Source organism: Orcinus orca, chromosome 8, assembly GCF_937001465.1.
Source record: "Orcinus orca chromosome 8, mOrcOrc1.1, whole genome shotgun sequence".
In the NCBI taxonomy this organism is placed as follows: Eukaryota; Metazoa; Chordata; class Mammalia; order Artiodactyla; family Delphinidae; genus Orcinus; species Orcinus orca.
The window spans coordinates 74,877,370-74,889,979 of NC_064566.1; the positions used below are offsets into that span (position 1 = coordinate 74,877,370).

The 12,610-nt window shown below is 40.4% G+C and overlaps 2 protein-coding genes across 2 annotated transcripts in view; one reads left to right on the forward strand and one right to left on the reverse strand.

The window, feature by feature from the left end:
* CNTN5 (contactin 5) overlaps positions 1-12,610 on the forward strand; it is a 1,406,915-nt gene that overhangs the window by 486,212 nt on the left and 908,093 nt on the right. The gene's annotated exons all lie outside the window — the stretch shown is intronic.
* On the reverse strand, positions 892-2,239 carry LOC101272979 (axin interactor, dorsalization-associated protein-like). The gene has a single exon (XM_033412086.2). The coding sequence runs from the start codon at positions 2,139-2,141 to the stop codon at positions 1,221-1,223; it is 921 nt and encodes a 306-aa protein (XP_033267977.1). The 5' UTR covers positions 2,142-2,239; the 3' UTR covers positions 892-1,220.

The following is a 12,610-nucleotide window of genomic DNA, read 5'->3' on the forward strand; positions in this document are numbered from 1 at the left end:
GTGGCTACAATTTCTTGGTTCCTTAAAATATAACAGAAAAGATGGCTGTTTCTTTTTTTTTTATTTATTTTATTGAAGTATAGTTGATTTACAATGTTGTGTTAATTTCTGCTATACAGCAAAGTGATTCAGTTATATATATATATACATTATTTTTTTTGTATTGTTTTCCATCATGGTTTATCACAGGATATTGAATAGAGTTCCCTGTGCTATACAGTAGGACTTTGTTGTTTACCTATTCTACATATAATATTTGCATCTGCTAATCCCAAACTCCTAATCCATCCCTGTCCTACCCTTCTCCCCACCTTGGCAACCACAAGTCTGTTATCTATGTCTGTGAGTTTGTTTCTGTTTAGTAGATAAATTCATTTGTGTCATATTTTAGATTCCACATATAAGTGATATCATATGGTATGTGTCTTTCTCTCTCTCACTACTTCGCTTAGTAGGATAATCTCTAAGTCCATCCATGTAGCTGCAAATGGCATGATTTCATTCTTTTCTATGGTTGACTAGTAATCCATTGTTTATATGTATCACATCTTCTTTATCCATTCATTTGTCAATGGGCATTTAGGTTGTTTCTATGTCTCGAATAGTGCTGTTATGAACATAGAGGTGCATGTATCTTTTTGAATTATAGTTTTGTCTAGATATATGCCGAGGAGTGGGATTGCTGGATCATATGGTAACTCTATTTTTTTTTTTTTTTGAGGATCTTCCATATGTTTTCCATAGTGGCTGAACCAATTTACATTCCCCTCCCCAACAATGTAGGAGTGTTCCCTTTTCTCCACACCCTCTCCAGCATTTATTGTTTGTACTGATAGATTTTTTTTTTTTTTAAACTCTAGCACACTCTTATTGCTGTATTAAGTGTGAAGGTGAGCACATTCCACCCACAACAGTGTCGTTCCAGGAAGCAGGGCAGGAATAGTGGCAAATTAGAAAAGAGGCTATTCATTGCACAATTAATAGAAAAGTGAAAATGTTTTAAGATCTACAATTAAGCCTGTATCCAAAGGAGTCTTTTCCATCAGTGACGTGCTGGACTTTGAATTCTGTGCTACAGCTGTGTAATGGACTCACTCTGGCCTGCTGGCCTGGGTACGGCTTGCTTCCTGCCTGTTGAAGGGCGAATGTGCTACACAGAGCTAGGATGGTTTCTACTGAGTGGTAAGATTCACAGAAGTTCCAGGGTATTCATGTCAGGATCATTCCTTGTGCAAAGTTTGATGCAGATGAAGATAAAGTGGTTTCTTGGTCAATAACTGCAATTTCTTTCTTTTAAAGTCAGTGGGTTTCTTGTATAGTTCTATTACAATTGGCCCAGGTTTAATTTCATCCATCTCCATGAAAGCAAAACACTTGGTGCTGGTAAACCTTTTTTTAGGCTTGTAGTGTTTGAATTCAAAGAAAATAGCTGCACCTTTGGTTAATTTTTCAACATGCTTCTGGAGCTCAATGTCCACATTAAAATGAACATACGTATCTTCTTTTCTTGAAGCCACGGGAGTATCCTGCACAGGAGTTAAATCTATGCCATTCAGATCTTTTACACTAACTGTGATATAGGGATCAATGCATTGCCCAGCATCTTTCAGGCCAATTTTCTCAATTCTGATAGTGAGTAATGTCATTCCTGGTTCTGATGGCAACCTTGGTAATAAAGTACCGGGAACTCTACCAGGAAAGGCATCAGGAGACCCTGCTCCAGCACCACCCTCTTCTTCATCTTCTTCAAATTCCAAATTCTCTTCTTCACCAGGTGCTAAAATTCTTCTTAAGGGGACAGGCTGAACATCAAATGGGAATTCTTTATTATATGTAAGAATATTCTTTAGGATTGGTTCTAGCTTCTTCAGATCCTCCAGTTTAAATTCTTCTTGGGACTGTGTGGACTGTAAAGCTGCACTTCGTAATTCCAAGCATGTTGCAATTTTGCCTATGGTTTTCTTTTGTTCTTCTGTAAACTCAGAATTATTGTGTTGAGCTTGGGCCTCTTTTTGTAGGTGTCTTGCTAATATCTGATACTCGTCTATCGCCTCCACCAGCTGGCCCCAAGAGTCGAAGTCGGCGCCTCTCCTAAAACTGGCGCCCCAGCGCTGCAGCAGACTTCGGGTCACCTCCGACATGGCCGGTCCCCACCCCGTCCCCTCCCGCCCCTACCCCAGCAAGGCCGGGCTCTAGGGAGCCATCCTCCCCGGGCCTGGCCCCGACATTAACAGGGCCAAAAGGTGTACTGATAGATTTTTTTGATGATGGTCATTCTGACCAGTGTGAGGTGGTATCTCTTTGTAGTTTTGATTTGCATTTCTCTAATAATTAGTGATGTTGAGTATCTTTTCATGTGTCCCTTGGCCAAGATGACTGTTTCTTTAGATTATAAGAACTGAAATCCAATCATAGAATCTGAGTGTTTTAAAACCTTGACCAAAGTTTATTTGTATAGTTTTAATCTTTCTAACCTATAGATTTGTTGTGGAAATTGAAATTATAACTACTTGGTTTCATGTGAGAAAGCTGAATTGGAAATGAAAAATTTTCTCCCTGAACAAAATAAATAGTAACCCTTGAGAAATATGTCATGATATTTGCTTAAAAATAATTAAATAAAATGTTGCTGTTGGAGATGGTCACTAAGTGGCCATGACAAAGTTTACAATTTCATTATAGTAAAATTTTCATTTACAGTATTTTGCTGTATTTTTTTAATTTGGTACATTTGGGAATCAACACAGAGTCATGCTTAAAACAGTCAAATATTTTGTTAGAAGTACATAGAAATAAATCATGATACAGCTTGAGGAATGGAAAACATGCAGAAAAATGTATGTAACAGAAAGGAAATATGAATGCACATCATGTAAGACAAGTCAGGATTTTTTGTAAACTATAGATGGAATCTGTCCAAAAGCAGTGAATTTGTGGGCCAGGTTGGAATCTGGTTAACAGATACTTTGTGCATTTGTTTGTTTTTCTTTTCTTTTTCTTTTCTGATTTTTTTTTTTACATCTTTATTGGAGTATGATTGCTTTACAATGGTGTGTTAGTTTCTGCTTCATAACAAAGTGAATCAGTTATATATATATACATATGTTTCCATATCTCTTCCCTCTTGCATCTCCCTTCCTCTCACCTTCCCTATCCCAACCCTCCAGGTGGTCACAAAGCACCGAGCTGATCACCCTGTGCTATGCGGCTGCTTCCCACTAGCTATCTACCTTACGTTTGGTAGTGTATATATGTCCATGCCTCTCTCTCGCTTTGTCACAGCTTACCCTTCCCCCTCCCCATATCCTCAAGTCCATTCTCTAGTAGGTCTGTGTCTTTATTCCTTTCTTACCCATAGGTTCTTCATGACATTTTTTTTCTTAAATTCCATATATAAGTGTTAGCATACAGTATTTGTCTTTCTCTTTCTGATTTACTTCACTCTTTATGACAGACTCTAGGTCAATCCACCTCATTACAAATAGATCAATTTCGTTTCTTTTTATGGCTGAGTAATATCCCATTGTATATATGTGCCACATCTTCTTTATCCATTCATCCGATGATGGACACTTAGGTTGTTTCCATCTCCGGGCTATTGTAAATTGGGCTGCAATGAACATTTTGGTACATGACTCTTTTTGAATTATGGTTTTCTCAGGGTATATGCCCAGTAGTGGGATTGCTGGGTCATATGGTAGTTCTATTTGTAGTATTTTAAGGAACCTCCATACTGTTCTCCATAGTGGCTGTACCAATTCACATTCCCACCAGCAGTGCAAGAGTGTTCCCTTCTCTCCACACCCTCTCCAGCATTTATTGTTTCTAGATTTTTTGAGGATGGCCATTGTGACTGGTGTGAGATGATATCTTATTTTAGTTTTGATTTGCATTTCTTTAATGATTAATGATGTTGAGCATTCTTTCATGTGTTTGTTGGCAGTCTGTATATCTTCTTTGGAGAAATGTCTGTTTAGGTCTTCTGCCCATTTTTGGATTGGGTTTTTGTTTTTGTTTGTTTTTTTTTTTTTAATTGAGCTGCATGAGCTGCTAATAAATTTTGGAGATTAATCCATTGTCAGTTGCTTCATTTGCAAATATTTTCTCCCATTCTAAGGGTTGTATTTTGGTCTTGTTTATGGCTTCTTTTGCTGTGCAAAAGCTTTGAAGTTTCATTAGGTCCCATTTGTTTATTTTTGTTTTTATTTCCATTTCTCTAGGAGGTGAGTCAAAAAGGATTTTGCTGTGATTTATGTCATAGAGTTTTCTGCCTATGTTTTCCTCTAAGAGTTTGATAGTTTCTCGCCTTACATTTAGGTCTTTAATCCTTTTTGAGCTTATTTTTGTGTATGGTGTTAGGGAGTGATCTAATCTCATACTTTTATATGTACCTGTCCAGTTTTCCCAGCACCACTTATTGAAGAGACTGCCCTTTCTCCACTGTACATCCCTGCCTCCTTTATCAAAGATAAGGTGACCATATGTGTGTAGGTTTATCTCTGGGCTTTCTATCCTGTTCCATTGACCTATCTTTCTGTTTTTGTGTCAGTACCATACTGTCTTGATTACTGTAGCTTTGTAGTACTGTACTGTAGTTTGAAGTCAGGAAGCCTGATTCCTCCAGCTCCGTTTCTCGTTCTCAAGATTACTTTGGCTATTCGGGGTCTTTTGTGTTTCCATACAAACTGTGAAATTTTTTGTTCTAGTTCTGTGAAAAATGCCAGTGGTAGCTTGATAGGGATTGCATTGAATCTGTAGATTGCTTTGGGTAGTAGAATCATTTTCACAATGTTGATTCTTCCAATCCAAGAACATGGTATGTCTTTCCCTCTAATTGTATTGTCTTTAATTTCTTTCATCAGTGTCTTATAATTTTGAGCATACAGGTCTTTTGTCTCCTTAGGTAGGTTTATTCCTAGATATTTATTCTTTTTTTGCAACAGTAAATGGGATTAATTTCCTGATTTCGCTTTCAGATTTTTCATCATTAGTGTAGGAATGCCAGAGATTTCTGTACATTAATTTTGTATTCTGTTACTTTACCAAATTCATTGATTAGCTCTAGTAGTTTTCTGGTAGTATCTTTAGGATTCTATATGTATAGTATCATGTCATCTGCAAACAGTGACAGCTTTACTTCTTCTTTTCCGTTTGGATTCCTTTTATTTCCTTTTCTTCTCTGATTGCTGTGGCTAAAACTTCCAAAATTATGATGAATAAGAGTGGTGAGAATAGGCAACCTTGTCTTGTTCCTGATCTTAGTGGAAATGCCTTCAGTTTTTCACCATTGAGGACGATGTTGGCTGTGGGTTTGTCATATATGGCCTTCATTTTGTTGAGGAAAGTTCCCTCTATGCCTACTTTCTTTAGGGTTTTTTGTCATAAATGGGTGTTGAATTTTGTCGAGGCTTTCTCTGTATCTATTGAGATGATCATATGTTTTTTCTCCTTCAATTTGTTAATATGGTATATCACATTGATTGATTTGCATATATTTAAGAATCCTTGCATTCCTGGAATACACCCCACTTGATCATGGTGTATGATCCTTTTAATGCGCTGTTGGATTCTGTTTGCTAGTATTTTGTTGAGGATTTTTGCATCTATGTTCTTCAGTGCTATTGGCCTGTAGTTTTGTTTGTTTGAGACCTCCTTGTCTGGTTTTGGTATCAAGGTGATAGTGGCATCGTAGAATGAGTTTGGGAGTGTTCCTCCCTCTGCTATATTTTGGAAGAGTTTGAGAAGGATAAGTGTTAGCTCTTCTCTCAATGTTTGATAGAATTCACCTGTGAAGCCATCTGGTCCTGGGCTTTTGTTGTTGGAAGATTTTTAATCACAGTTTCAATTTCAGTGATTGTGATTGGTTTGTTCATATTTTCTATTTCTTCCTGATTCAGTCTTGGCAGGTTGTGCCTTTCTAAGAATGTGTCCATTTCTTCCAGGTTGTCCATTTTATTGACATAGAGTTGTTTGTATTAATCTCTCATGATCTTTTGTATTTCTGCAGTGTCAGTTGTTACTTCTCCATTTTCATTTCTAATTCTATTGATTTGAGTCTTCTTCCTTTTTTTCTTGATGAGTCTGGCTAATGGTTTATAAATTTTGTTTATCTTCTCAAAGAACAAGCTTTTAGTTTTATTGATCTTTGCTGTCATTTCCTTAATTTCTTTTTAAATTTATTTCTGACCTGATTTTTATGATTTCTTTCCTTCTGTTAACTTTGGAGTTTTTTTGTTCTTCTTTCTCTAATTGCTTTAGGTGCAAGGCTAGGTTGTTTATTCAAGATGTTTCCTGTTTCTTAAGCTAGGATTGTATTGCTATAAACTTCCCTCTTAGAACTGCTTTTTCTGCATCCCATAGATTTTGAGTCATCATGTCTCCATTGTCATTTGTTTCTAGGTATTTTTTTATTTCCTCTTTGATTTCTTCAGTGATCACTGCATTATTTTATTTATTTTTTCAGTACACGGGCCTCTCACTGTGTGGCCTCTCCTATTGTGGAGCATAGGCTCTGAACGTGCAGGCTCAGCAGCCATGGCTCACTGGCCCAGCTGCTCCATGGCATGTGGGTTCGTACCAGACCGGGGCATGAACCCGTGTCCCCTGCATCGGCAGGTGGACTCTCAACCACTGCGCCACCAGGGAAGACCATCACTTCATTATTAAGTAGTGTGTTGTTTAGCCTCCATGTGTTTGTATTTTTTATTTTTTCACGGTATGCAGGCCTCTCCCACTGTGGAGCACAGGCTCTGGATGTGCAGGCTCAGTGGCCATGGCTCACAGGCCCAGCCATTCTGTGGCATGTGGGATCTTCCCAGACCGGGGCACGAACCCGTGTCCCCTGAATCGGCAGGCAGACTCTCAACCACTGCGCCACCAGGGAAGCCCCATGTGTTTGTATTTTTAACAGATCTTTTCCTGTAATTGATATCTAGTCTCATAACATTGTGTTAGGAAAAGATACTTGATACAATTTCAGTTTTCTTAAATTTACCAAGGCTTGATTTGTGACCCATGATATGATCTATCCTGGAGAATGTTCCATGAGCACTTGTGAAAAATGTGTATTCTGTTGTTTTGAGATGGAATGTCCTATAAATATCAGTTAATTCCATCTTGTTTAATGTATCATTTAAAGCTTGTGTTTCCTTATTTATTTTCAATTTGGATGATCTGTCCATTGGTGAAAGTGGGGTGTTAAAGTCCCCTACTATGAATGTGTTACTGTCGATTTCCCCTTTTATGGCTGTTAGTATTTGCCTTATGTATTGAGGTGCTCCTATGTTGGGTGCATAAATATTTACAATTGTTATATCTTCTTCTTGGATCGATCCCTTGATCATTATGTAGTGTCCTTCTTTGTCTCTTCTAATAGTCTTTATTTTCAAGTCTATGTTTTCTGATATGAGAATTGCTACTCCAGCTTTCTTTTGGTTTCCATTTGCATGGAATATCTTTTTCCACCCCTTACTTTCCGTCTGTATGTATCTCTAGGTCTGAATTTGGTCTCTTGTAGACAGCATACATATGGGTCTTGTATTTGTATCCATTCAGCCAGTCTGTGTCTTTTGGTGGGAGCATTTTGTCCATTTACATTTCAGGTAATTATCAATATGTATGTCCCTATTCCTATTTTCTTAATTGTTTTGTGTTCATTATTGTAGGTCTTTTCCTTCTCTTGTGTTTCTTGCGTAGAGAAGTTCCTTTAGCATTTGTTGTAAAGCTGGTTTGGTGGTGCTGAACTCTCTCAGCTTTTGCTTGTCTCTAAAGGTTTTAATTTCTCCATCAAATCTGAATGAGATCCTTGCTGGGTAGAGTAATCTTGTTTTTTCTGCTTCATCAATTTAAATATGTCCTGCCAGTCCCTTCTGGCTTGCAGATTTTCTGCTGAAAGTTCAGCTGTTAACCTTATGGGGATTCCCTTGTGTGTTATTTGTTGTTTTTTCCTTGCTACTTTTAATATGTTTTCTTTGTATTTAATTTTTGACAGTTTGATTATTATGTGTCTTGGTGTATTTCTCCTTGGATTTATCCTGTATGGGACTCTCTGTGCTTTCTGGACTTGATTAACTATTTCCTTTCCCATATTAGGGGAGTTTTCAACTATAACCTCTTCAAATATTTTCTCAGTCCCTTTCTTCTTCTCTTCTTCTTCTGGAATCCCTATAATTCAAATATTGCTGTGTTTAATGTTGTCCCAGAGGTCTCTGGGCTATCCTCAGTTCTTTTCATTACTTTTTCTTTATTCTTCTTTGCAGTAGTTATTTCCACTATTTTATCTTTCAGGTCAATTATCTGTTCTTCTGCCTCAGTTATTCTGCTATTGATCCCATCTGGAGTATTTTTAATTTCATTTATTGTGTTGTTCATCATTGTTTGTTTCATCTTTAGTTCTTCTAGGTCCTTGTTAAATGTTTCTTGCATTTCTTGTCTATTCTATTTCCAAGATTTTGGATCATGTTTACTATCATTATTCTGAATTCTTTTTCAGGTAGACTGCCTATTTCCTCTTCATTTGTTAGGTCTGGTGGGTTTTTATCTTGCTCCTTCATCTGCTGTGTGTTTTTCTGTCTTCTTATTTTGCTTATATTACTGTGTTTGGTGTCTCCTTTTTGCAGGCTGCAGGCTCGTAGTTCCCGTTATTTTTGGTGTCTGTCCCCAGTGGCTAAAGTTGGTTCAGTGGGTTGTGTAGGCTTCCTAGTGGAGGGAATTAGTTCCTGTGTTCTTGTGGATGAGGCTGGATCTTGTCTTTCTTGTGGGCAAGTCCACGTCTGGTGTTTTGGGGTGTCTGTGGACTTATTATGATATTAGGCAGCCTCTCTGCTAATAGGTGGGGCTGTGTTCCTGTCTTGCTAGTTGTTTGGCATAGGATGTCCAGCACTGTAGCTTGCTGGTCGTTGAGTGAAGCTGAGTGCTGGTGTTGAGATGGAGATCTCTGGGAGATTTTTGCTGTGTGATATTATGTGGAGCTGGGAGGTCTCTTGTGGACCAGTGTGCTGAAGTTGGCTCTCCCACCTCAGAGGCACAGCACTGACTCCTGGCTGCAGCACCAAGAGCCTTTCATCCACACGGCTCAGAATAAAAGGGGGAAAAAGAAAGAAAGAAAGTAAAAAAGAAAGAAAGGAAGGAAGGAAGGAAGGAAGGAAGAAAGGAAGAAGGGAGGGAGGGAGGGAAGGAGGGAGGAAGGAAGGAGGGAAGGAAGGAAAGAAAGATAAAATAAAATAAAGCTATTAAAATAAAAAATAATTATTAATAAAAAATTTAAAGAAAACAAAAATAAACAAACAAACAAAGAAAACAGACGGATAGAACCCTAGGACAAACTGTGGAAGCAAAGCTATATATACAAAATCTCACACAGAAGCATACACATACACACTCACAAAAAGAGGAAAAGGAAAAAAAAATCATAAATCTTGCTCTCAAAGTCCACCTCCTCAATTTGGGATGATTCGTTTTCTGTTCATGTATTCCACAGATGCAGGGTATATTAAGTTGATTGTGGAGCTTTAATCCGCTGCTTCTGAGGCTGCTGGGAGAGATTTCCCTTTCTCTTCTTTGTTCTCACAGCTCCCGGGGCTCAGCTTTGGTTTTGGCCCCGCCTCTGTGTGTAGGTCGCGGAGGGTGTCTGTTCTTCGCTCAGACAGGACGAGGTTAAAGGAGCAGCTGCTTCGGGGACTCTGGCTCACTGAAGCTGGGGGGAGGGAGGGGTACGGAGTGCGGGGCGAGCCTGCGGTGGCAGAAACCGGCATGTCGTTGCACCAGCCTGAGGTGCGCCGTGCATTCTCCCGGGGAAGTTTTCCCTGGTTCCTGGGACCCAGGCAGTGGCGGGCTCCACAGGTTCCCTGGAAGGGCGGTGTGCATAGTGACCTGTGCTTGCCCACAGGCTTCTTGGTGGCGGCAGCAGCAGCCTTAGCATCTCATGTCCGTCTCTGGGGTCTGCACTTTTAGCCGCGGCTCGCACCCGTCTTTGGAGCTCCTTTAAGTGGCACTCTTAATCCCCTCTCCTCACGCACCAGGAAAGAAAGAGGGAAGAAAAAGTCTCTTGCCTCTTCGGCAGCTCCACACTTTCCCCGGACTCCCTCCCGGCTAGCCGTGTTGCACTAACCCCCTGCAGGCTTGTTCACGCCGCCAACCCCAGTCCTCTCCCTGCGCTCCGACGGAAGCCCAAGCCTCAGCTCCCAGCCCCGCCCGCCCCAGCGGGTGAACAGACAAGCCTCTCAGGCTGGTGAGTGCCGGTCGGCACCGATCCCCTGTGTGGGAATCTCTCGGTTTTGCCCTCCACACCCCTGTTGCTGTGCTCTCCTCTGCGGCTCCGAAGCTTTCCCCCTCCATCAACCGTAGTCTCCGCCCACGAAGGGGCGTCTAGCGTGTGGGAACCTTTCCTCCTTCACAGCTCCCTTCCACTAGTGCAGGTCCCGTCCCTATTCTTTTGTCTCTGTTTATTCTTTTTTCTTTTGCCCTACCCAGGTACGTGGGGAGTTTCTTGCCTTTTGGGAGGTCTGAGGTCTTCTGCCAGCGTTCAGTAGGTGTTCTGTAGGAGTTGTTCCACGTGTAGATGTATTTCTGGTGTATAGTTCTGAACGCTGGGAAGTCCAAGATCAAGATGCCGGCTGATTGATCTCTAGCGAAAGCACCCTTCCTAGCTTTCAGACAGCTACCTCCTTGCTGTGTTCTTCTGTTTGTTTTTCTTCTCACAGCTGGTCTGTGATCTTCATTTGGTCTCAGTCCTCACAGCTTCCTTTTGTCTCTTCAGCACTGCAATCAACTTTCATGGACGTTTATTGTGCTTAAATTGTTTTTAATTAAAAAAAAATTATCTAAACGCTATAAAATAATACAAAAATATCAAGCACAAGTACTTACTGAGCAGTATATATAAATATATAAGATATAATTTAATATTTATATATTGTTATGCATATATTTAATATATTAATTTCATAATATTTAACTTCTGAGTTCCAAGTAATAGTCCATTATTTCTAGATTTTAAGTTTCCTGCATTGTTCAACAAATTTTATTCTGTTGTGTTTAAAGCATTATGACTAATTTGTAGAATATTACTTGGTACATAGTAGAAAATCAGTACATATTTATTAAATATGAGTTAATTTGGGGGAAACACCACTCCTAGAGTCCTCTGGACTTTTTTACTTGAAATTATTGAAATTCCTTGAAATTCACTTTGTCTCTCTCAAATGCTTGACATCCTTTTTTACAGAACTCCATATTGCATTGTTTCTTGGTGTGGTCTTCATTCTTTTATTTCAGTACAGTTCCTTCTCATATATTGGGTTGGTCAAAAAGTTCATTCGGGGTTTCCCTGGTGGCGCAGTTGTTGAGAGTACGCCTGCCGATGCAGGGAACGCAAAAAAAAAAAAAGTTTGTTCGGTTTTAAGTAAAAATAAAAGACACATCTTTCATTTTCACGAAGAAATTTATGGAACAATGTATTCATTAAGCGAACGAACTTTTTGGCCAGCCCAATAGCTTACCGAGAAAGACTGCAGAGGGAGATATATATATATATATTTTTTTTTTTGCGGTACGCGGGCCTCTCACTGTTGTGGCCTCTCCCATTGCGGAGCACAGGCTCTGGACACACAGGCTCAGTGGCCATGGCTCACGAGCCTAGCCGCTCCGCGGCATGTGGGATCTTCCCAGACCGGGGCACGAACCCGTGTCCCCTGCATCGGCAGGCGGACTCTCAACCACTGTGCCACCAGGAAAGCCCGGGAGGTATATTTTTTAGACTTTACTCATTAGAGTATGATTGGCTACCCTGAAATGAAAAATAAATCCCTAGGATTTAAATCCCGGTCATATGATATGAGGAGGGGGTGCTAAAAACGGCTTTTTCATCTCTGGCTCAGAATATCATATTTACCTTGGTTTTTCTTATGATTTAGAAAATTTGAGCTGTGTCTCCTTGGAATTATCAGGAGAAAAATACAGTATTTTCGGTTCATTCTTGAAACCAACTTCTCACAGTTAAGGTGTATTGACTAAAAGATCTTCCTTCTTCAAGAGACTCCAAACCTCTGTAAGACACTTAATTGTAATTGGAGAAAAAAGAAGAATGAAATCAGGCCAGCAGCTGCAGGAGGCCAAGGCAGCCCCCAGGACTAGGGAAGGAGGAGGAGGAAGGGCTGAGAGTTGCCATTAGAGCAAACAACCTCCAGAGGGCGCTGAAGCACCGGCAGAGCCCTCCTGCCACTCCCAGTTTGGCACTGCAGGGTCAGATTTGGGTTTGGAGATGGGGTTGCTGTAACCCCAAGGAGGTGAGCAGAGAGGAAGAGTTGATTACCGGTCTCCTCTGACTCTCTGGCCCAAATTGCCTGGCTTCACAGCGGGGACAGAGTTTTGCTTTCAGCAACTGATGGGACACTTCCAGGCTGGTCGGGTTGCCCAGCGGCCCAACAGCCTGACAGCCTCACTGCGGTGTGACCGCCCTTTGTTTCTCCAGAATCTGTACATCAGGAGGTGCATGGTTGCGGGAGCCCATTCACCGCCACCCCCACCCCCCACCAAGGGGGATGGCACCTTCCCTGTCTGTACCCTATGATCACCAGGTACTTGAAATGAATGCAAGTTTTTTGACTTCAGG

Excerpts from the sequence above, each read along its gene's own strand:
- LOC101272979 (XM_033412086.2), bottom strand. The coding sequence starts at position 2,141 with ATGTCGGAGGTGACCCGAAGTCTGCTGCAGCGCTGGGGCGCCAGTTTT.